This window comes from Solanum stenotomum, chromosome 5, assembly GCF_019186545.1.
Source record: "Solanum stenotomum isolate F172 chromosome 5, ASM1918654v1, whole genome shotgun sequence".
Taxonomy (NCBI): domain Eukaryota; kingdom Viridiplantae; phylum Streptophyta; class Magnoliopsida; order Solanales; family Solanaceae; genus Solanum; species Solanum stenotomum.
The window spans coordinates 1,868,145-1,892,158 of record NC_064286.1 but is presented as its reverse complement, the minus strand read 5'-3'; the positions used below and the strand labels follow the sequence as shown (position 1 = coordinate 1,892,158).

The window sequence follows — 24,014 nt, the reverse complement described above, 5'->3', positions numbered from 1 at the left end:
TAGCATATTGTATGTGGTCATATCTTTAATTCAGAAAAAAGACAGAAAGAGTATTTTTGGTCTTTGGGAAGGCGTATATCCACTTTGGATTGGGTGCCCGGCATAGGGCTTTTGACGTACCTTGTAAACTCCCTCCACCATTGTCTCAAGTCTTTTCTCCATTGTATCCTATCATAAACGATAGCCCTCTATATTTTATGCTTTATGTGAATATGTCAAGGAAGTTCAGTTTTCTTTTTTGTTTTAATTAATATAGGGTGAAAATCATTTTGTTTCTTCTACATGACTGAGTCTTTCAATGCTTTTGTGGTTAAAGTTAGAGAGAAATAGTTCTAAATTATTGGAATAGATTAGAAGAAAAACTATGACTAGATTTTAACAGAGGTATGAAATAGCTTCTGCTTTGGATACTCCGATTCCACCAAAAGTAAGAGAAAGAGTTACTCAAAATCAGGAGGAGGGAAGAAAGAGTTACTCAACACCTGTTTCAAGTGCATGGCTTGAAAAATTATGTGGTGGATTTGAAGCAAATGTCATGTCAATGTAGAGTGCCATGCCGACATGCTCTAATGCTGCATGACTCATATTAGAGAAGATCCTACCAAATTTGTTCATCCCCTACTCAATGAAGAATGCTATGTGAAGACTTATTCTAGAAAGATCAATCCAGTACCGGAAGAGAGCAATGACCAGTTGTAGATCACACTGTTGTGCATCCTAATAAGGAAATGGAGAAGAGGAGAGGTAGATAACCAATTAAATGGAGAAGAGAATTAGATGAACAACCAGCCAAAAAGAGAGCAATTCATTGCACTTGCAAAATATGCCATCAAATTGGGCATAGTAGTGGGAAGAAAACATCAAGTACAAACGCTGGCAAACTTCATTAGTAAGTTTATCGGTTTTTCTTACATTGAGTTTTTGAAAATTGTATTTCTAGCTGAAGCTTGAGTACTCCATTATTTTGTTGTGATTCTGTGGAAGTTGATTTTTTTCTTCTAATGCTGGTTTTGCTAATCTTCTGCTGGTGCTTTCTGATGCGGCTCTTGAATTGTTGGTCCTTTTTGATGAGTTTGTGATGATGTTGGCTGTCTCGCTGTTGCTAGTCTTTTTTGCTCTAGTATACTCTACTGCTAGTAGGTTGTTTTCTTTTATAAACCCATACAGATTTTTCAGCTATTAAGCTGTTGGGTTCTAACCTGTGCTTGTGCATGAAGAACTACTGGTCTTTTTTCTATATATGGTAATTTTAGTCTAAATCAGATTCTATGTTCAGATACAAATTGCTTTATGGAGCAATATCAGTTCCTTTTTGTTTGCTTTTTAGTCACAAGTCATTTTTGTCAAACTGAATTGCTTTGGTGTGTGTTACATTACATGTATAGTCAATGCATATGGTTTTCGTATTACCCAACTAGTTTTCGCATAGGAATGCTATATTCATTTGCCTGTGCTTCTCATTTCTTGTTACCAGTGATTTGCAAAAACGACCGGATCTCTAGTTGCTGGAGTAGCCGCTTTTAGAACCACACTATTCACAGTTGGAGTTCCAAAAAGGATGCATCTTCAAGTCCAAAGCACTTCTGCTCGTTGCATACCTTGATCCACTGCTGTACGGATAGTGTTTGCTGCTGCAGTTTGAGCAGCAAACAGTTTTCTTCTTCCCGTACCCTTTGAATCCAGAAGTACCCGCGGACTTTATCCTTCCTTCCTATGTATAATCAATCAGTAATGAGATAGTACTGTGAATTTTTACTTGCCGTCTCACTCTTTGGTTTTGTTAGGTATATCAGTATCTTTCATCTTATGTTACATTATACGTTCTCATCTAGAAAAAGTCAAATCGGCATACAGATTTTTGATCTGTTCTTTTATTGTCATCTGAAATGAAACATGACTTTCCAATTATCAGAGTGCTTCATGTTTGGAGTTGTAAAATTGTGCATGATTTTGTTTAGAAGAAACAGTGTTCGGATTCTGTTTTGTGCTACTGTCAAACCTCGTTTCTAAGAGGTAATCCGAATATATGTGCTCAACAACAATCATTGACTCAACGTCGTTTGTCTGGATATTTTGTATCTGCTATAGAAAAATGCTGATAACAGGCATTTTGGCCATTGAAAAGGCAATACATCCACTCTTAGGAAATGTTAAGTAAACATTTGTGATCATTCATATTACTTATCATTATCCAATGGATTACATTAATAAGCTTTTTTATTTTTGATGGTAAGTTATATACAGTTTATAAATATGGTAAAAATAGTACTACTATATTGTTAGTGAGTTTTAACATGTGATAATAGGCCAATTATCGTCTTTATTAGATTGTCAATTAATGTTCATCAAGAAATTTACTTGTAATTATCTAATAAATGACGACAGTTTTTATAATATTTTCTTAAATAATAGGTTCATTCTGCTACTCTTTTTCAACCATAGACTCTTTTTCTCCCTTCCATAGACTTATAACTACTTCTCCCATTTCTCAACTATATATATTCACACCTTCTTTCCACCATTCAAACTGATAACACCTTTGGCTTAACAGCCAGACAACATATCTTGATCCATCGAACAAACAAAACGAAAAAAAAACAATTAATTTTTTTTCAAAAAAAAAAAGAGGGTCCTGATGTGTCTATTGTTATCTGGTAGGATTTGCATGTTATGCATATGCTTATTTGTAGTGGTGGTTACAATTGGTTTGTTGTTTGGATTTGGAGTTTTCAAAGATGGATATCACAAATTGAAACACACAGTTCATGTTGATGAAGGAAGACCCTTCATGGGTTACCATTCTACTCCACCATATTATTAGCAACATTTTTTTCTTTCTTTCTTTGTTTTTTGAACAAAGATTAATTGACACCACATTTTTTTCATCAATGTGTAAGAATTATGTTGTTAATTTGATAATGTAAGGTGTTATATACTTTTGGAAAGTTATGTGATTAACAATTTTAATGTTTGGTTGATTAATTTGGACTTGCTAGGTAAGTGAGTTATAGGTTTTCAAGTTTGATTTCTTGGAGTGCTTTATAATTGTTTTATCTATTGTAGTTGATATATAAATAACCCAAAAATTCATCAAAGAATATATATGTATATCTACAAAAAACATGTAAGTGTTTGTGATTAACAATAACCTATCTAAAATTCGTCAATACTGACTAAACCGGCTATGTTATAGATGGCGTAAATCACAAGGGCTAAGTTAATTGACTGAAGGGGACAAGTTGCCAAAGCGTAGGTGAGTGATACGCACAGGAGGTGCAGTCAAAAGGCAACAACAACAATGTGGTTCTACATTGACAGATCTGCAGAGTAGGGGGTACTTTGAATGCCTCGTATCAAGTGAGAAGAAGGGAGCGGTAGGCATAGTAGGGTTCAAACCTACAATATCACCGTTATGAACAGTACGTTTCAACCAGTTAAACTATAATCCCTATGGATCTCTATATATAATTCGCTCACTTCAAGAAGAGCAGATGAAAAAGAATTCTTCTATCTACTTCTTCCTCTTCCCATGAATTTTAGAAAAATAAATAAATTCTAATGTCATTCTTAACAAAATTTCAATAGATCAGCCAGCCAACAAAGAAAAAGGGAGAAAGAAACATTGTTTTAGAATAACTCAATAAAGTTCCATTAGATGTACAATTTCCTCAGGCAGTTACACAATAGAAACTGTCAAGATATAAAATATGGTAATAACACAATCAAACAAAATTTTGTTAGATGTACATATGTGTATGGTAACCCCCAGAAAAATAAAGGGCTTTAAGATTGCCTAAACAAATCCATTTGGTCTCTCACCACTTTTGGCAGATCTCTTCTGTATATCTGCGTCGTAATGGGCAAAGGCAGCATCCAAAGCCTGCGGAAAAAACGTATGTTTCCATGAGATTCAAAATTAATAGAACAACTCCAACAGTAAGAACTTTAGAGAACATAAAATGTCTGAGTAACATGGTTTGAGAATTAAGCAGGACCATGAATATTCATGTAACTTTCCCGCTGCTAGAGCATTCTCGAACTCTACTATTAGTGTCGTGAAGTCAGAAGTTAACCTGAAGCATTGGCTGTACAAGAAGGGAAACTTGGTGTCTGACATCTGATTGCACAGATTCCTTGATCTCCTGGAACATCAACTGAAAATATCAGAACTTAACATCACACAAGAAAAAACTCCTCAAGTCTATCTTCAAGTCTAATATGATTAAAGATAGCAAGAAATAAACATTATCACACTGCACACAAAGGGTGGCTGGGCAGGGAAGCAATTTGATTTCCCCTGCATCAGCCCTACCACCAAAAATTGCCGACCAGCAAGCACCTGGTTTGGTTTCCGATGTCTTTTATTATTTTACTTCATTGTTCACCCTTAGACCCCAACTTGATTTGTTCTTCGTAATTCAAAATTTTCCTATTATTACTACATCAATCTTCTCTCAAAATAAAAAAGTAACGAGAGATCATTAGTATCTTGATGAAATGGTTTCCTGAGAACTTCAACAGAAAAAAAAGTCATATTCAAAGATTTATGGAGTGTTTAACTAAAATCTCCAAACTGTTGATGTTTTCTTATTGTTACAAATGACATTGTTCTATCATGAACTATTTTGTTTCCCAAATCACCTAAACATTGTATCTATACCAAACCAAGCTAGTCTAAATACCACTGTTGGTTTATCTTCTGCTCCACATTATTCAGAAATTTGTACCCAAGATGGAATCGAAAAAAGCCTCATAACAAATTTCCAACACAGGCCATGCTTTGTTTGGTGCATTATACATTTCAAAAATACAAAAAGGAAAAAAAGGAAAAACAAAAAGAATCTGCAATGAAACTGTAAAAGGGGAAAAAAGGTCCACAAGTGCATATTTATCCATTTCCAAAAGATCAATACCTGCAACTTGGGATATATCTGAGACATTGCATCCTTTAACCTAGTCACCTATCAAATGATGAGGATTAGAAACACTTAAGGGATTATTGATTCAATATAAGAAGGAAAAAACAATGAAAAATTTACAAATATGTCATGTTATCACAAGATCAAATTAAATTCAGATAGCATGCATAGTTAATACATAAGGTGCACCCAAATTTTGAAAATACCAGACAATTAAAATAAGTAAAACTGCCTAAACACTAAATCTTTCTTTCGGACCATACAACATAATTTTGCTGGTGACAAAAGAAGTAGCCTAATACAATTTTTACCCTTTTCTAAGGCCTAATACAACATTGATATTCAAATATTACCTTGGCGTAGAAATATTTTGTCGTTATTGGATAAGATGACCAGAAGTGCTTCAATAATTCCTGAATTGATGTCCAATGCTAGAAGTACAATGAAAATTATCATTTGTCATGGTTAACAGAATTTAAGAGCTGTAATAAAGTCTGGACAAAGATTTTAGATTCAGAATAAACAAAATCACCCTGTAAAACAACTCACAAGTAATAGCTCATTTTTCGTTGCACTAGGCAACTGATCTAACACACTCTCATGGGGATTCTTTCCCAGATGATATTTTGTACTTGAGATATTCTGACTTAGCCCATTGAAAACCTGTAATCAATGATATATAGTTCAACTTCTCCATTATAATATGATATCATTGGATGACAATATCCTAACTTCAAAAAAAAGTAAAAATACCTTGAGAGCTACTTCGGGACTAATTATTGGTTCAATCAATCCTTGAGAATTTATCTCAGAGATGGAGTCCTTCAAGGAGCAAAAGGCTTCTTCTTTGCTCACACTAAATTTCAACTGTCTTATCCCTGTTTCAGCATCTCCCAAAGCCTTTACTGCATTTGCTTGCTGAGAATCAAAGTAGTCTCGGGGATCCTGATTTAGGAAACAATTATATATTAGATAATCTAATGAAAATCATGGTTGATGTGAGCAGAACAACAACAGAATTGATGAACGCCACACCTTGATACTTAGCAATGCAACTGGTGGGTCTCGAGGTCCCTGAAGATCCTCAATCTCAGCTACTCGAGAAACTTTTTTTACGCGTTCTCTATATGCATTCTCATCAGACACTTCAGTAGCTTGTTCAGCTGCTCCACCAAATGCAATGAGTTGTATAAGCTTTTTCCGGGCTTGGAACCAGAATGAGATAAATGGACAACTGTATGAGTAGTAAATGCATTTTACCCTGATATGTCCTGGTGAATGCTTCAGCAACAGATCTTGTATCACCCAGCTCAACATCTTCCCAGATTGATGAGACAATAAGAAGGACAAATATCAAGTCAAATATGAAACAAAACCAACTCAAACAAAGGCAGCCAGAACCACTAATACATCATGAAAGGTTCTCCTAACCCGTCTCCCTCTCCCAACCCTAAGCAATAGACATCAAGGACATCCACATAGAAGACACATTAATAATGCATAACAAAGAATCAGTAGTGTACATACAAAATCATTATCATTTTGCACAAAGGTGCCGTCATAGAGACAACTTCAGTCTGCTTCACAATTTGTCTCAGATGAGAAAGAAATTTAAAGGAACTTACTCAGTTACAGTGGAATGGTGCTATTGATAGAGCTTGTTAAGAGAAGCTTACCTATAAGTCTTCCTCGAAGAACCACTGCTGCATGCTGATTGAGGTATTGCGAGAAAGACCTTTTGAATGGTTCATACTGTGGTTCTAGAATCTCCTTAGTTTCACCCTGAGGTAGCCCATGATCCTATTTTTACCATGACATATGAAAGATAGGTTAGCTCCAATTCTCTTTTAAGGGGTTAGATCAAAGAATATACAAGAACAGTAGGTCCTATCGAAAATAAATGATTAAATTGCATTGCAGAATAAAGCTTCGCTGATGTACCGGGAGATGCATATAATCATCACCTTCATCTGCTTCCATGTCCAGAGTTGGATCCACTCTTCTGATCTGAAAAGAATATAAAATGTAAAGACTTCTGGAAGTTCTTCTCCATTCAACCCCTCTCAAGGGAAGACATAGAGAGAGAGAGAGAAGAGGGAAACAAGAATACTCAGTGGAAGTTCTTTTAGGATGGAATTTGTTAGAAAACAATGAAATAGTAAATATCTGGTGGAATACCTTCCTCCGAGCTTCAGATACTAACATATCATCTTGCTTCAAGAAAACTGCAAGCTCCTCATCTTCAGCAGCCTCTGCAGCAGCTGCAACAATGTTTTTTGTACTGTGGAGGTATTCAGCTCTTGAATATTTAGTCCAGAATTCTTTTTCTGACATCTGAGATAGAGAACAGAAGCAAGAGATGTAACATGCAACTATAAAGATCCAGAATTCAAAAGTTTGATTTGAAGATAAAACTGTAGCATAATTAATTCTCACATAACATCATTGCTGTAATAGGTGATTTTGGGAGATTGTTACCACTTAGTAAAGCAATTAAGATGGAAACCTGAAGATGAATTACACTAAGGGAGCAAAGGCCTGTACCACTCCTATATTCAATTGTAATTGGAAAGGGTTTACCTAAAGCTTCAATGAAAGATGCTTCAATGTTCTTAAATTAGTCCGATTTTGGTGACAAGTTAAGCATGCATATCTATCTCAGCATGCTTTTGTGCATAAAAAGCTCACAAGATAAACGGATTGAAATCCAAGAAAATGTATATACTGCTTGCTGACTATATTTTTACCTTGCCAGGAACAAACTTCAAATATGCTTGGCGGACAGCTGGTTTCTCTGCAAATATCTGAAACAGGATTCACCAATTAGACGAGATTTACAAACAAAGCAATGTTACATATACAGCTACCAATACTTCTTCATTACAATATACAGAACCTTGAAAAAGCTCAATTGTCACTTTTGTCGTTTAATTTCATACACTAGCCTAGTATAATACTTTAAAGAACTGAGCGAAGAACATCAGAACTAGAAGAATTAGAAATCCAACAACTTACAGACGAGAGTGAGGCATAAAAAGACCCAAATATGAAGTTTTTTTTTCATCCAACTCTCCTGTGTGTTAGATTTTGATTACTGAACGAGAGTCTGACTATTAAAAAAAGAGCAAAGAGTCCAACTACATCCTAGATCCAATAAGTTGTGGGGGTAGTGGGCTCTGTAGATCAGAAAGAGCTGCAAATATCGCACTAGCGGTAAAAATGATTCAAATAATTTTAGCGCTAAATAAAAGAAGATTATTAATTAAGTTTTGTAGGTAAAAGCATAGTACATTTCTGATGTAAATTTCAGAAAATATTTTTTCGATAACAGAGAAATCTGCAAGGACCAGTAGCACGGTTTGAAACCCAGCGGGTAATGGGTCTGACCCTCTACCTTCTCCACTTAATACCAGTGTTCGAACTCATGACGTGTACCTCACGATAAACACATCATGTGTGTGATCTTACCACTAGACCAAACGCCAAATTCTTAGAGCTTTACCCTTTGGGGTGGCCCAGTGGTTTGGGCTTGGGACTTCCATGTTGGAGGTCTCAAGTACGAAACCCCTTGCCAGTGAAAGCAAGGGGTTTGCCTTCTGGGTCGAGCTCGTCGCGCTGGGCTTGCCTAGTGTGGGTTAACTCTCCTATGTGGTTTGTGAGCTAGTGCATAGGAGCGGGAGTTTTACCCTGTGCGCACCCAAAGGGTAGCGACTGCGGGTTTCCTGTGTCATAAAAAAAAAAAAAATTTAAAAACCTTAGAGCTTCCTCAACTTCTACGTGCAAACCCTGGAAACTGACTTAGTGTATTATTTAAGTTTCTTTCTCTAATTATCTGGGTCAAAGCATTTACTCAAAGTTTTAAGTTGATGTGTTGTCTTCATAGTTTTCCAGATTTCTGTGCTTTACATAAAATTTTGGAACCTCAGATTCTTTCCCTTCTTCTTGTGGTCAAGTTATGGATTTCAATAATAAGAATCGAGGAACAGCCTAGAAAGCTAGCTCCTCAATGGTTTTGTAATCCTGTTCGGATTGCAAAACAAGTTAGAGAAACTCTATCTACAGTAATGCTTTGAAAATCCCATCAGTAGACAACTTTAGCAATTGTGATTACACCTGAATCGTCCAATACAATTCTAACCCCAACAGCTGATGCCCAGAAGTTCTCTTTTACCTATTCATTTTTATTCTATGCAAGTTTACCACTTCAAATCAACAATTCAATTGCATCTGAAATGGTACTCGGTTCCCAAATGTTTTTGGAAAACTTTTATAAATGCAGAAACCAAACTTAGTTGGTTAAAAAACTGTACCAGTTCTTTTGTGAAACATTTATTTTGGTCTAAGAACAAAAAAGCAACTTAACATGTTGGATTTGGCTTTGGTTTAGTTTTTTGAAGGATTGGTTTCGAAATGAGCTTCGAAGCATTTCTTGATTATTTCTGAAGCTAAATATTTTTGTTTCTTTTTTTTTTTGAGAAAGTTAACTGGTATTATAAACATAGAAGTACACCATTGGTGAACTCTTGCAGTAATTACATCAAAAGTATCGAGGGTTTACCAAAAAGAATCAAAACACCTATCTCCCTCATAAATATTTTTGTTTCTAGAAAGTGTGAGATGATCTAATTCTATTTTTTTTTTTATGACTGTGGTGTCCGGGCCAACTTTCTCGCACCTCGACTAATTCCACGGGATACCTACCATCTCCAACCAGGTAACTCTGTTCACCAAGGTTAGGACAGATGGAAGAATCACCTAGTGTTTTGGTCTCTGCTGAGAACTGAACCTGAGACCTCATCGTTCACAACCACTTCATTGACCACTAGGTCACACATCATGATCTAATTTTGTTTCCAAAAAGTAATCTAATTTAACCATTTCTGTTTCGAAACAGCATAATCCAAGCAAATCCTACCACACAATTGTTGCCTTCCTTGCTCAAACACATTCCTAGAATAATTTCTTCAAAAATTAAACCAAAACCAAACCTCACTTTCCATAATCCCAATCCTACTTCAACTTTCAGTAGTAACATACAGTTTGCAGCACCCAGCTCAGTATACAACAACTTTTTTCTTGCTATCTCACTTTCCATAATCCCAATCCTACCTCCACTCACAGTAGTCAAATACCGGTTGCAGCACCCAGCTCAGTATACAACAACTTTTTTCTTGCTATATTGATGCTCCTGACTGAGGCTTCTAGCTCGATAGTTCCCTTATTTTTTCACCATTAAATCTCCTTTAATCAAACCTACTAGCCATTTTTCATAATGACTAAAACAAGGAAGCATCCATCCTTGACCTACATCATCTCTACTGTTAACAAGAACAACTTATAGTGACCTTGTTTGAGCTAAATTTATGCTTCATACTGTTTCATTAGACTCAATTTAACCACTTCATAAAACAAAAAATGTTACCTGATGAATAACCTCTGGAGTCAAGTTAAATGTAACTCTGTTCGTCTGAAACAACAATGAAAACAACAGATAGTCAAGCCCAGGTCAGCAATTGGAAGGGGAGAGGGAGAGACGAGACTGCAGACCACATTGTTTCCAATACAAGGTGGTTTAAAGCCAAAATATTTGCATTTTCATCTGCTTCTAGTAATTTATTTGTAAAAGGAGCCACAAGTTTATCCGTACATCTAAAGTGGTAATTCCATTACTCAATACAAAGAGGAGACAAGTTTATCACAATACTAAGCACCTTCAGAATTAAGAGAAATAGAATCTGATTAGAATTTGAGAAAATCACTATTGCTTAGACATTTCTTGGAGAAGTAAATGCAGCACCCTATCAGAAAAAATGTAAGTCATGTATACATGCAAGTATGGTGACAAACAGACCACAGAGAGAAGATCTCCCTCTTACCTGGCCATCAGATAATGGTTTTACACTCCACATGTCATTTTTTAAAGCTACCCGCTGGTTTGGCTTCTTATTTTCACTCTGTTCCAACTGCTTCTGTAATACATTGACAAGATAAAATACTGTTATGTCTACAGAAAGCAGCCACCAACTGCTTAGGAAGGATTCCAGGTATAGCTCAAAACTTTTAGCGAACACAGTGATTTACTATGTTTATGAAAAATAATCTATTTAAAGGTTTTTCTACCTACTAACCTTCCTAGCAGCCCAAAATTCAGCCTCTGATAGAATACCTCCAATGACCAATTGCCTGTGGAGTTTCTGCAACTCACTGCAACCACTTACACTTTTTAGAGATATAAACAAGACGAGAAATAAAAAGGAGAAGATGAAATGCCAATTTTGGAAAGAAAATTTGCAACAATAACTGCAGATTTCAAGTAAAACCATAACATTTACAAGACACATTTACAACACTAGTTAGCATAACAAAAAGAGATTTAGAAAAGGCCCCCTGCCTGCAAAATTGAACCAGAAAAAAGTTCCATTCACCTGTTCTCCTGCAGTAACTTAATCCGACGCCCCATTTCTGTTGCACTAAGTTGCTCATCATGTGGAACAGCAGGTTTTTCGGAAGTAGCTTTCCCTATTTCCCCACAAGCTGCAATTGCTGAGGCTGTTCAAGGGAAAACAGATTTGTAAGCAAAACCACAATTTTAAAATATCAACTTGGAATGTCCAGTGCAGGGTAATCATATAGTAACTGCATACACTTTAACGAGCTAGCTGGTGTTGAACTAGTAATATAAAAGAGTGAAAAAAAAAACATTAAACCTTTTAAGAGGCTATTCTCTGATTTTGTTATCTTAACCTATAGACAGCAATGCCAGTTGGGCAAAAAAGAATCATTAGACAGAAAACAAAGTCTTAACTCGTTAAAATTTCCGAAAAATCAAACTGTACTTGAAATAATTAATGTCAATTATATACACATGGAATGGAGCATTTAGGCAGCAATATCTTATATTCTGCCCTGCTCAAAATGCTCAAGTTCAGCACCAAGCCAATTCCACACTTGCACACAGGAGCAAGAGAAGCATGGAGGAAAGTGTTACTCAATACCACCAGAAGGCTGGTCTCAGCCCTTCCATACCATTTAATATATTGCCTTGCCTCCTCCTTTAAGCAAATATCTACTAAACGACCAATGACTTCATTGAGCTCCAATTCAATATTTCTGGGTCCAAAAGTGAAGGCCATCGGTAAAATAGGTAAAAACAAACTCAAAGGTCTTACTTACACGAATGTCAACATGTTTGATCGTTTGTTATTATTGACTAACAATTCAGAATATTCAAGTACAACCCCATACAGCTAATACATGAAAACAAAGGGCAAACGGATTTGATCACACACCACAAGAAGGAATCAACAATGAGACACGTAAATGTAATGAAGTCCAGTATATTTCAAGTTTTCACATATTTGAAGCAGAATGGTCCACTTGTAGCTGGGTGATGAAACTGATGGATGAGTCAATGAATGTCATAAAGACTAACCAACAAAGTCCCGACACTGGTCACGGTCAGGGAAGCTATCAAATTCAAAAAGATAATTTCCACCCTGAAAATAGTAGAAAATGGATTTAGTTGCAGTACTCAGATAAGTTAGCAGTTTGTAGACTTCACCAGCACTGGAATCAGTCTACTGTTTCTAGACTTGACCAGACATAGAAAGAAAACGGTCACTCTCATAATAAAGGGCTCACAAGTAGAATGCTTTTCCAAACATAAACCCGAACCTGAGCTTGTGTAAGATTAAGTAGAGCCTGCTTACTTGAACACTCCTTGGAAGACTTGTGGCCTGAAAAAAGAGAGGAGAGAGAGTCAGAGTGAGAACGGCGGGAGAGAGAAGCTAAGTATCGTGAAGGGAAAAAGGACAGACAAAAGCACCTTTAATCAACTTGAACTCCACATTAAGCTTTGTCGTTAATGTTGGGTCATTCGGCATAAAATAAAACCGTTCCTTGGTCTACACACAATTAAAAAGACAAATTAGAAAATCAACAGTTGGTTGCATAACAACTGTAGTAGAATCTACCATACAGATCATACAGAATCTGAAATTCATAGTTCATACCATCTTAAAGAGGAATCTTTATTGTTGAATCCATAACCCGATCAGAAATTGTGTTGCTTCTTTTTTCAGATTAATCCCCCCCCCCCGAAAAAAAAAACCCCTAACCAGTTGCCCAACAGTTCCCTTTCCCACTTTTGATCCATTGGTGATGCATACCCCCATCCTTAAGATTGGATGTGGACAGTTGTTATTGTCGAAACTGCATTTCGTTAATGCAAACAAAAATAACAATAATGCCTCAGTGCACACTGGTAGTGATGGAGGTCAACTATATGAATGTTTAATATCCATTCTACTCCATTTGTGAACTAGTAAAGGAGATTATGTTAATACATAAAATGAGAGACACCATCTGTTTTAAGCAGTAGTCTTCTGCTGGGTAGAACAAATAGATACTCTTTTGCTAAAAGACTCGCTTATCTCACATACTTCTTTTTTTTTTTTTTTGATAACCGAGAAATCCGTCTGTGACCCGCCCTTTGGACCAATCACAGCCTTCTAAACTCGGTGGATAATGGGCCCGCACCTCTACCCTTCTCCACTTAAATACCGGACTTTGCTTTGCATGGTGTGGGGCTTGAACCTGCGACCTAAGCCACAAATCCTCCACCTTTTGCCACTTAAATTTGTTTACCAGTCAATAAACAGACCATTTGATGTTCTCTCTTTTTCCACCTCTTCCTACGAGCTCAGCATATCACTTGCAACACTGTTATTGTTATTTGTTCAATTAATCAACTATGTCTCAAGCCCAAACCAGCTGATGTCAGTCATATGAATCCTCTATATCAGTTTGGCTCTATTTTCCTTTAGAACCATTGTGGCAAACCAGTTCGTTCACCTCAGCTAATTAAATGGGTACCTGCTACCTCCCACCAGCACTAAGTACTCATTACCTAAACTTGTTTACAATCAATTAACAGACCAGTTGATGTTCTCTTTTTCCACCTCTTCCTACCAGCTCGGCATATCAGTTGCATTAATGTTTTGTTATTTGTTCAATCAATCAACTATGTCTCAATCCCAGAACAGTTTGTGTCAGTCATATGAATCCTCTATATCAATTCGGGTCTTTTTTTTTAATAAACATAATGTCCAGGCCAGCTTGTGCTCGCCTAAACTAATAATCAATGTTATTGTTATTGTTTTTTTTTTTTTCAAACAGGCTCAAGCTACACTCTACCCTCCCCAAACCTAGACTACACTAGGTTTGTTACATTGTTATTGCTATTTTTTTCTTCAAATTTGGGCATATGAAACAATCATACATCTCAATCATAACGTAGCATGCCAATAATCAAATGAGGTGGAAAGGAAAATACCAATTTCAAAACGCCAGGGACGCCAGGAACCTTGACTGAAGTTTTGTACTTGGCACGCTTAACCAACTTACCATCGGCCATAATGGGTGTTCAAAAAATCAAATATTTTCACTAATACATCAACAAAAAAATTTTAAAAATTGGGTATTACGGATTCTTCTATTGAGGATCTATCTACTCCAATACTTCGAATTCAGCAATGACACCATTTTTTCCCCAAAGCTAGAGCAAATATAGAGCTTGTAAATGGGATTGAGATACAGTGATTTATGGACGGGGAAGATCTAGGGTTCCGATGGATGAGGTTTAGAAGAGATCAATCAGTATCTGTGTATGCATTTTGCTTGTCTATATAGAGGAGAGTGATTCCTCAATAAAATTGCTCAAAAGTTAAATTATAAAAAAAAAGTAAATAATACATAAAAGATAAAATGAAAAATAAATAAATAAGATTATTACATGATTATACCAAATGAGTTGTTTATGTAAATTAACGTACCACAAACGTAAATCGTTTCGAGCGAATTATATATTAAAATATTTTGAAATATCGAGAGAATTTCATATCTAAAATTTAGGAATGATTAGAGGTAATTTCGAGATTGAATAGTCAATGTGTACTTCACATATAGTTAAGTCATTTGGAGTATATCATAATGTATATTCAGTAATATTTCATGTATAGGTATTGCAATATTGTATAATCAGTGTATACTTTCTATTACTTTTGGTGTATACTTCATTTGACTTTTGGTTGTTTTTTATATAAATAAAACATGGTTATATTTATTGTAAACTAATTTCTTTATTGTATATAGTTGAAACTTGCCTAGTTTTATATGGGTGTAATGTATTGTATATCTAGTTGGTTAATATTTTTGTAAAAAAATACATACGAAAGTTTTGTAATATTTTGTATATTGGATGTATAATATTGTATATTGAACTGTATTTTGGGTAAAAGATTTGTAATGTAACTTTTTTAACTATATTTTTGTGAGGTAAGTTAGCTAATTGTATATTGATTGAATTTTTCTCATAAAAACATTATGATTTGTAAATCACATTTACAAACATAGTATTGATGGATGAGATGCATGGTGAAGTTAACGACAGTCTATAAGTTTGAATAATGACCCTAAAAAATATGAAGGTTACAAGTTAAGTAAGACTAAAAAGAGTATCTCGAATGGAAGGTAAGTATAATAACATATGATGCGAAGGCTTAAATAAAAAACAAGACAGTAGAAATACCCAAAAGATGAAGCTACAAGTATCTTGTGTTCATAATCCAAAAATATGAGAAAATTTACGAGAATGTTGCATATCGTATTTGGAGGGGAGGAATTAAGATTTGCGTCTAGGATATTATGTTGTAAAAACGTGTAGCCAAACCTTGAAATATAATTATACGGAGTAATAATTAGTTCAACATTATTCTACAAAACAAAGTGCTAACTAAGTTGAGAATGCCACATTCATAAGACGGAGGTAACATAGATGCGCTTGCTCAAGTAAATGTGTGGGCATCTCACAACCATCGTTCTCACCCACAATCCTCATAACTCTCATTCATTGTCGTCTGTCTTACAGTTATCATCATCAACTATCACAATCACCAATAAGTACAAACAATTACCATCATCAGTCATCACTATATATCGTCAACCGCCTTCATTATTCACCATCACGATGACATATTACCATCATTCACCATAACTAGCAATCTTCGTTCAGCTACCATCATCAATCAGGACCGAATACAAACAACTTTTATCATCATAAACTACTACTTATAATACCACCCATCCACCATTAGTCAATATCATTCTTAATCTTCATACATGTATTTTTTAATAATTAATAATAATTTTTTTATAAACTCGATGTTATTAAAAAATAAATTACATTAATTATTTAATATTCAAATCCTAATTATATTGAGAGTTGTATTTAGACTAAACACACAACATCAGCTTACAAGCTTCTTGGTAAAGAAGTCCAAAAGTTAATCGGATAATATTATTACCATCCAAATTCAAACACTTCTCACATCGTCTCTCGTCGCCGTCGGTAAACCAAAGTCGTCGGACATCGGAAGATTCAGAAGTCCTTCCTCCGGTGACTTCATCGGAGTCCGCAATTCAATTCGGCAATAAGAAACGAAACGGCAGGGAGGTATTTCGCCGGAGATATTGACATCGAATTCCGTTCAACTATCTGTTCATCAGCATCGCGATAAACGAATCAGGTTTTAGTTGAAATTGTGGAAGATGAAGATCACTGTGATGACAACTGACGAACAAATCGTCACTCTCGATGTGGATCGTGACGAATCTGTAATTCACTCATTGAGCTCTTTCTTTTTATTCCTTTTAACTATTTGTTTATGGCTGACTTAAAACCCTATATGTATTTTTGGATCTCAAATTTTTTCTTGCTGATGTTTGTGACAATGTGCACGACAGGTAGAGAACCTGAAAGCTTTGCTGGAAGTTGAGGTTAGTTGGAATTCTTCGTTGTCTCACTTCACATTAGATGGTGATTATGTTTGTGCTTGAAAGTTCAATTTTTGGTTGAACAGTTGAAGTTAGTTGAACATTATGTCAAAGTTCAAAATATGAGTATATAATCAGTTTAAACTCTCCAAAGTTGTGAAAGTTGTATAGTATAATATAGTTAATGGAATGGTGTCAAACAATTTGGAATATTGGATTATGTAAAGTTTAAACTTTGGACAGCTCGGTGCACTAAGCCCTTGCTATGTGTAGGGTCCGGAGAAGGGCAGGACAATATTGGGTCTTAGCTATGCAGCCTTTACCTTGCATTTTTGTAAAGGTTGTTTCTTCTGCCTGTGACTGTGACCTTGGTGACACAGTCAGCAACTTTAAGTGTTGCGCCAAGGCTTCGCTTCAAATATATGAAGTTTTAGTTGTGATATATATTGTGATGGAGGCACAGTTAGCACTTGTTTTTATAATTGGTTTGTGTTTGTGTGTTGAACGATCAGACACAAGTGCCTCTGCAACAGCAGCAGCTTCTGTACAATGGGAAGGAAATGAGGAATTCTGACAAACTGAGCGCTGTAGGCGTTGGTGATGGTGATTTGGTGATGATGGTGTCTAGTGCAGCATCCCAGTCTAGGTGTGTTTTCTGCTCATGTCGCTTAAGTTATGTTTTGTTATTCTATTGGCTGTTTAGTGTCCCATGTTGTTACGCTTTCCCCTTTACTCAACCTCATCCTGCAAATACATCTTCTCCTTCATCTTCTGCTAACAGTTAATTAAATGCAAACAGTACACCTGCAAATGACTTGAGCTTCAAACAAGATGGATCTGCAGTAAATCCTTCAGCTTTCCAACAACACTTGCGAAATGATTCAAATTTGATGGCCCAACTTTTTCAGGTGGAGCAAGTTCGCCATTTCCTTTCAATTTTCTTTTGCTAAAACAGTTTAAGAAAGAGATACAGTTCCAAAAGCATATTACATTTGTGCAAGATTGCTATTTCCAACACATGTACCTGCTCAGAGATTTTGAACTTGTTCACATCTGTACATTTCCAATGTGATGCATTATTAATAGAAAAACTACCCTTTTATGACTTCATCCCGATCTTATAGGTCCAATGAAGGATTAGTTTTACTTGAAAGGAAGTTTCATATTTATTTGGTAGATTTCTATTGTACTTTGTAATTTTGTTGGATCAGTCTGATTTTAACATTATTGTAATTATTTATTTTTCCTTATCGAAAAAAAATGATTGCTAATTATGACTTCATTGTGATCTTACATGCGAAGTGAAGGATAGTCAGATTCTGAGAGGAATCATATGCTTTCTGATGGATTCCTCTTATACTGTGTTACTTTTTTGGATCAATCTGGTGTGAACATGAATGCTATCAACTTTGTTCTCCTCCGATATACCTTGTGGTTGGTTTGAGATCAATTCATAACGCATAGGTCCTGTGAGTTTGTGATGTTTGAACTTGCAGAATGATCCTGAGTTAGCACAAGCTGTCGTTGGGAATGACCTAAATAAACTGCAAGAGCTTCTACGTTTGCGTCATCAGCATAAATCAGTGCTACGGCGTCGTCAAGAAGAGGAGATGGTCAGGAGCTTCTATTGCTAATTTTGCCATCTTTTGTTCTGTTTACTTTAATGTACTTGTCATCCACTTTTTTTAAAGTCCCATTGTTGATTGCTTTATAACTTCTTGCTAAAAGATGCCTAGGAACTAAATGCTAGTGATTGGTTGTAAAGAAGAGTATAATTTTGAAATTCCTTTATGCCGCAAACTGTAAGCATTTATTCTATTCATGGTTATCATGCAATATTTACTAAGAATGTAACATTAGGAGAGTCTTTGAAGGTGTTATCCAAAGCTATATGGTCAGTTTTTACACCTATGTTTTTGCCAGCTGAAGCTTTGCCCCTGGCTTATATTACATAGGCAGGGTTGCTCAATATTTTTCAACCATTTGATCTTATTTTTCTAAGTTTAACTTTCTATCCATATTTGATTGGTAAAATTTCTGTTTCCTTGGGTGGGTCATGGCCACCCAGGTACGTATTTTAAGCGGGCTAGATAAAGAATCATATAGCCGACCCAACTAATTTGGGAACGAGGCGTAGTGTTGATTGATATTCATTGATTAATATATGTCATGTTGAATCATAGGCACTGCTGTATGCTGATCCATTCGATGTCGAGGCACAAAGGAAAATTGAAGAGCAAATTCGCCAGGTTAGTTGGCACATCAATCTGATGTCGTCCTTATTGTTGCAATTTTTTGAAACTGAAGTGTACTGGCCAGTGTTTATGAGGCTGTTTCAAGTTATTAGCATCCGTAGTTCCTTTATTTACAATCTTTAATTTTAGTATGGTTATTTTAACTTGAATGGACCATAAACAACCGTGCTTTTTCTCTGTCCCTGTTTTTTCTGGGAAAACAATTAGCTCCTATTTCATGATCTACCACTGTAATAGATAAATGTAAAGACAAATATCTGTAAAGCGGTTAACTTCTTCACTGGGACATTTGTTATTCGATCAAATATTGATTTGACTATGTTAAGTAGCTTTTATACTGAGTCACTCTAATTATGAACTAATGCCATTAAACAAGTACTGAACCCCTTCTTATGAGCATCTCTTCCAACAGCTCTGGTATGCTGAATATTGATATATTGGTTGGATCATCATTCGACCAACCAAATCATCAGTAGCCTTTTATTTTAATTTTTGACAGTCTGAGGAACTTCTTGTTGTTGTCTGTGGAACTTGTAGTTGATTTGATTGATTTATACATATAGAATATTCACCCATCTAAAAAAAACATATGTATCACATAGTCAAGATTTGCGCAGCCGATCGTTTGATCCNCTAATGCCGTTAAACAAGTACTGAACCCCTTCTTATGAGCATCTCTTCCAACAGCTCTGGTATGTTGAATATTGATATATTGGTTGGATCATCATTCGCCCAACCAAATCATCAGTAGCCTTTTTTTTGAATTTTTGACAGTCTGAGGAACTTCTTGTTGTTGTCTGTGGAACTTGTAGTTGATTTGATTGATTTATACATATAGAATATTCACCCATCTAAAAAAAACATATGTATCACATAGTCAAGATTTGCGCAGCCGATCGTTTCATCCCAACTAATTTGGGACTGGACCTAGTTGATTGATTGATTGCTGGAGTCTGTGGAGTCCTCCTGGATCACATTACTCTCTGCGCCTAGTCTATTGCAGTGAAATGGCATAATCATAAGTCTTGCCAAATATTTTTCCGTCTGCCTTATAAGTAGTTTTCTCTTTATTCCGTGAGGTCTTTACAATTAGTGCAAAAATTTCCAATATGTAATGGAAGTTGGTCTATTTATGATAGAGATTTTCCATGTTTTGCTTATTTTCCAGAAAGGAATTGAAGAAAACTGGGAAGCTGCATTAGAACACAATCCTGAAGCTTTTGGAACTGTGGTATGGAAAACTACCTTATGCCTTTCACATATTGATTCTCTCTGTAGTTTTAATGGCAGTTGTGTTAACTTTTTGGCTTATTCAGGTTATGTTATATGTTGACATGGAAGTAAATGGTCATCCTTTAAAGGTAGCGATTATGATTTGAATGTGTTCCATCTTTTTGATACATCTTGTTACATTTGGTTCAGTGGGATTTTTGGTTTCTTTTTGGTTTAGGCTTTCGTGGATAGTGGAGCTCAGTCAACAATTATATCTAAAAGCTGTGCAGAACGTTGTGGGTATGACTTATTAGGCTGTGCTCTGTTGTTGATAGTAACTTGTTTGATCCTTGTAATATTTTGTTAGCCCAAATGATTATTATAACACAAGCATAATACCTTTCTTTATAAAAAATAAAAATAAATTGCGAGCTCATAAATTGATGAGTAGTTTTAGTCAGAGATAAATTTTTACCTTGCAGAAAAAAGTCAGGGAGATGAGAAGAGAAGAGTTCCTCTTGTTTTTACTTTTTTTTTGAATTTTTAATTGAGTTATGTTGTTCAAAAATTCATATTCTAGAATGACAGATGAATAATAATAGACAAATTAAAAATTCAACATGCATTATAGAAGCACAGCATGCAAAATCTTCAACTCCTGCTGTAGACTGTCTGGCAGTAAGACTGCATGCTTTTCATCGACATGCTATGGTGCCTCAAGGCTATTCTGGATTTTTTTAGTTCTGAAAATCATATTAGCTCTCTTATAGTATGGAACACACTACACACCTATACTATAGTGTTACTTTTTCATATCCATTTTCTAATTTATAAGATTTCAGAACTCTCTTCAAAATTTCTTAATAAGCCAGTAGGTATTCATTAGCTTGATGGCGGGGTTGAGTGAATAACTAATAAGTAAAAGTCTAGGGTAGATGGGTGGACCCATCATCCACCGAGTTTTAAGCCGTGTGCCTGACCCTAGGGGATTTCTTGGTTATCAAACAGTAGAAGTTTATAGGCTAATACATGACTCACTTTGACATTGAGGGTTTTGGTTTTATTTACTGTAGAATAATGTGCAATAAATGTAACAAGTGTTTGTTGCTTGCTTATTCTTTTCCAAATTCCAGGGATAAGCTAGCCCTGGTTAGTGAACTAACTGCTGACCCCTTCCCTTGCAGATTGTTGAGGTTATTAGATACACGCTACAAGGGCATTGCTCGTGGAGTTGGTCAAACAGAGATACTAGGTCGTATTCATGTTGCTCCAATCAAGGTTTGTTACGTCCTTGGAGCTTATGTGCTACTTCAGTTTTGTGTCTGTACTTCAAGTGCATTGATAGTATACAACAGATGCAGCTATTCCTTACCATAAATAATTGATGTAGCTGTTCTACCAATGAGTCCTTTCTATTTTCTCTTGCGCTGCCTAGAAATTAAATAGATTGCTGGATGACTACGTTTGGCTGCTGTCAAATGCTTTCCATGTTCTATTCTTCCCGTTTCTCTATTACTGTAGTGCATTATGTCTTAGTAGTGTTTAATTTTATGATCTGGATGTCTTATGCTAACTATCCTTTTGATGGCTAGCAGTCTAAATTTTAAATAAGCTACACAGTACACACTAACCTTAATGCGTAACATATAGCTATACATAATAGTCAAATATTTAATAATCCGTCAGTTGCAACTTGTAAGTAGTTTGAGCTTATTGCTTTTTTTCTTTAAATCAGTTTCTCTGATGACTTGTCCCAGTAATCAGCTGGTGATGATTACTTGTTCTACTCATAAAACATAAGGATTAAGATGTACCAACCAGACACATGGCGTTTATTTTAGTAAATGAAAGCTTTCAAATAAATGAGAAGCTGCGTGGATATGCTGCCTTCAAATTAATAATAAATTCCTAGGAGATGCCCTGCTAACATGTTTCACTTTAATTTGCTACTGTTAACTATGGCAGATTGGAAAAATATTCTACCCTTGTTCTTTTGTGGTGCTGGATTCCCCCAATATGGAATTTCTCTTTGGACTTGATATGCTTCGCAAGCACCAGGTTTACCTTCTTGCAGTGCTTGCAACATCTTTCTCTTTTCCATTTTTCATTCTTTTCAATACATATTATAAGCTAATGGTAATGAGCTTTTGCAGTGCATGATTGATCTCAAGGACAATGTTCTGAGAGTTGGCGGAGGAGAGGTTGCTGTACCATTTCTACATGGTTGGTGATGCGTCTGGTTACTTTGGTACTGGATACTACTACCTTTGAGCTTTTACTAAGTTTTGTGTACTTCAAATTTCAGAGAAGGATATTCCCAGTCATTTTCTCGATGAGAGGGACGCCAAGGAGGCTTCGAGCTCAGGAGCTCAGGTAAAGGCATTTTTGTTTTGTTTCTAATACAATGTTTTTTCCCGGACTCAACATTAGTGTCTTTAATGTGAGTAATAGATAATCAAAAAAGTTGAAGTAGGGCTCAACAATAAGTGTCTTTATTGAGAGTAGGGCTCTACATGTTGCTGCATGTAGTTTAATGTGAGCAGTAAATAATCAAAAAATGTAACCTATTTCAAGAGCTATTGTTGTACAAATTGAGTGCACTTGTGGTGATATGCACTCTATGCCATAAAAGATAAAGTTGATTATGAAACTAATGGAAAATCGTTGATAAAATGATTTGGGTGGCCTCTTTCCTTTTATGATTATGACATTCTGGAGGAAATTTTCTTTTTCTCCTGGGGTTGTTTGAGCCAGTTTGCTCTAAGATGGTGCAATGCACTTTCTATATCTTTAAGGTTGTGCAGCCCTTTCATAATATGTTATAGCATCATTTTCCTCTAAATATTTAAATCAGAATTTTTGACCTTCTGTGAGCAGTGCTGTTTCCTTGTTTTTTTTTTTTAACGAGGCAGCAGTGCTAAACTTGGTTCTTTTCCTTGCTGTATCAGGCAACATCTGGAGCAACAGAGAAGACTGATCCTACAAAAGGAATTCCTTCTGGTTAGCTTCAATATCCAAATATATTTCTGATATTCCACCTAGATCATTTCAACTTTGTCTGTAATATGAACTGTTTCTCTGCACCCAAGGATTCAAAGATTCTTTAAGATAATTTGCTTCATATGATCTAGGAAGAGTCATGTTAACATGACATTCAGTTCTCTTTCTTCCTGCTTTTGGTTGTTTCTTCAGCTATTTTTATTCTCTTCTGAATTGCATTTTCATATAGTTCAACCTTGTCTTAATCCACAGGAAGTGCCGGTGGGAACTTAACACAGGTAAAATTATAGATTCATTTGTTCCTTGGCAGTCTGCATAAATTTTCTGTGCTATTTCAAATCTGGAGTCGATATTTTATCTACAGGGACCTGAATTTGAAGCCAAAGTTGCAAAGCTTGTTGAGTTAGGCTTTGGAAGGGAGGCAGTAGTACAAGCTCTCAAGTTTTTCGATGGTAACGAAGAACAAGCTGCCGGATATCTATTTGGGGGTTGATTATTATCCCTTTTTTGTCATAGAATTAAGATCTGTGGCTTAATTTGTATACTCAAAAACATTTTTTTGGGCATTCAAATTTGTCTTTGAAATTAATTATATTGTTGGACACAAAATTAACCTTGCTTTCCTGCTTATGGATTTGCTCAGGGAGTGGAATTCAAGGTGATTTATTTGGTTCTATGGTTGGTTGGATGTTAATTTAGACTTTATGCATGAAAGGAAATTTGTTTTATTTTCAAGTTTAACTGCATTTCAATTTTTCATTAAATTACTTCCAAGTATGTAATTTTTTTTAATCAC

At 35.6% G+C, this 24,014-nt stretch overlaps 2 protein-coding genes across 2 annotated transcripts; one reads left to right on the top strand and one right to left on the bottom strand.

The window, feature by feature from the left end:
* Positions 1 to 3,680: 3,680 nt before the first annotated feature.
* Positions 3,681 to 14,625, bottom strand: LOC125864284 (general transcription and DNA repair factor IIH subunit TFB1-1). The gene is made up of 20 exons (XM_049544195.1): positions 14,254 to 14,625; positions 12,745 to 12,823; positions 12,594 to 12,655; positions 12,352 to 12,415; positions 11,345 to 11,468; positions 11,048 to 11,123; positions 10,796 to 10,888; positions 10,342 to 10,386; positions 7,667 to 7,723; positions 7,098 to 7,253; positions 6,861 to 6,926; positions 6,596 to 6,719; positions 6,180 to 6,236; positions 5,955 to 6,082; positions 5,673 to 5,864; positions 5,469 to 5,582; positions 5,273 to 5,350; positions 4,914 to 4,961; positions 4,074 to 4,142; positions 3,681 to 3,880 (listed from the first exon to the last, which is right to left on the bottom strand). The coding sequence occupies exons 1-20, from the start codon at positions 14,332 to 14,334 to the stop codon at positions 3,794 to 3,796; spliced, it is 1,800 nt and encodes a 599-aa protein (XP_049400152.1). The 5' UTR covers positions 14,335 to 14,625; the 3' UTR covers positions 3,681 to 3,793.
* Positions 14,626 to 16,192: 1,567 nt separating this feature from the next.
* LOC125864288 (protein DNA-DAMAGE INDUCIBLE 1) lies at positions 16,193 to 23,953 on the top strand. The gene is made up of 16 exons (XM_049544200.1): positions 16,193 to 16,592; positions 16,722 to 16,754; positions 17,264 to 17,397; positions 17,551 to 17,659; positions 18,248 to 18,364; positions 18,935 to 19,000; positions 20,175 to 20,237; positions 20,323 to 20,367; positions 20,457 to 20,518; positions 21,403 to 21,496; positions 22,184 to 22,276; positions 22,372 to 22,441; positions 22,524 to 22,591; positions 23,167 to 23,218; positions 23,471 to 23,496; positions 23,583 to 23,953. Exons 1-16 carry the CDS (start codon positions 16,527 to 16,529, stop codon positions 23,709 to 23,711), a joined length of 1,227 nt encoding a protein of 408 aa, XP_049400157.1. The 5' UTR covers positions 16,193 to 16,526; the 3' UTR covers positions 23,712 to 23,953.
* The last annotated feature ends 61 nt before the right edge of the window (positions 23,954 to 24,014 follow it).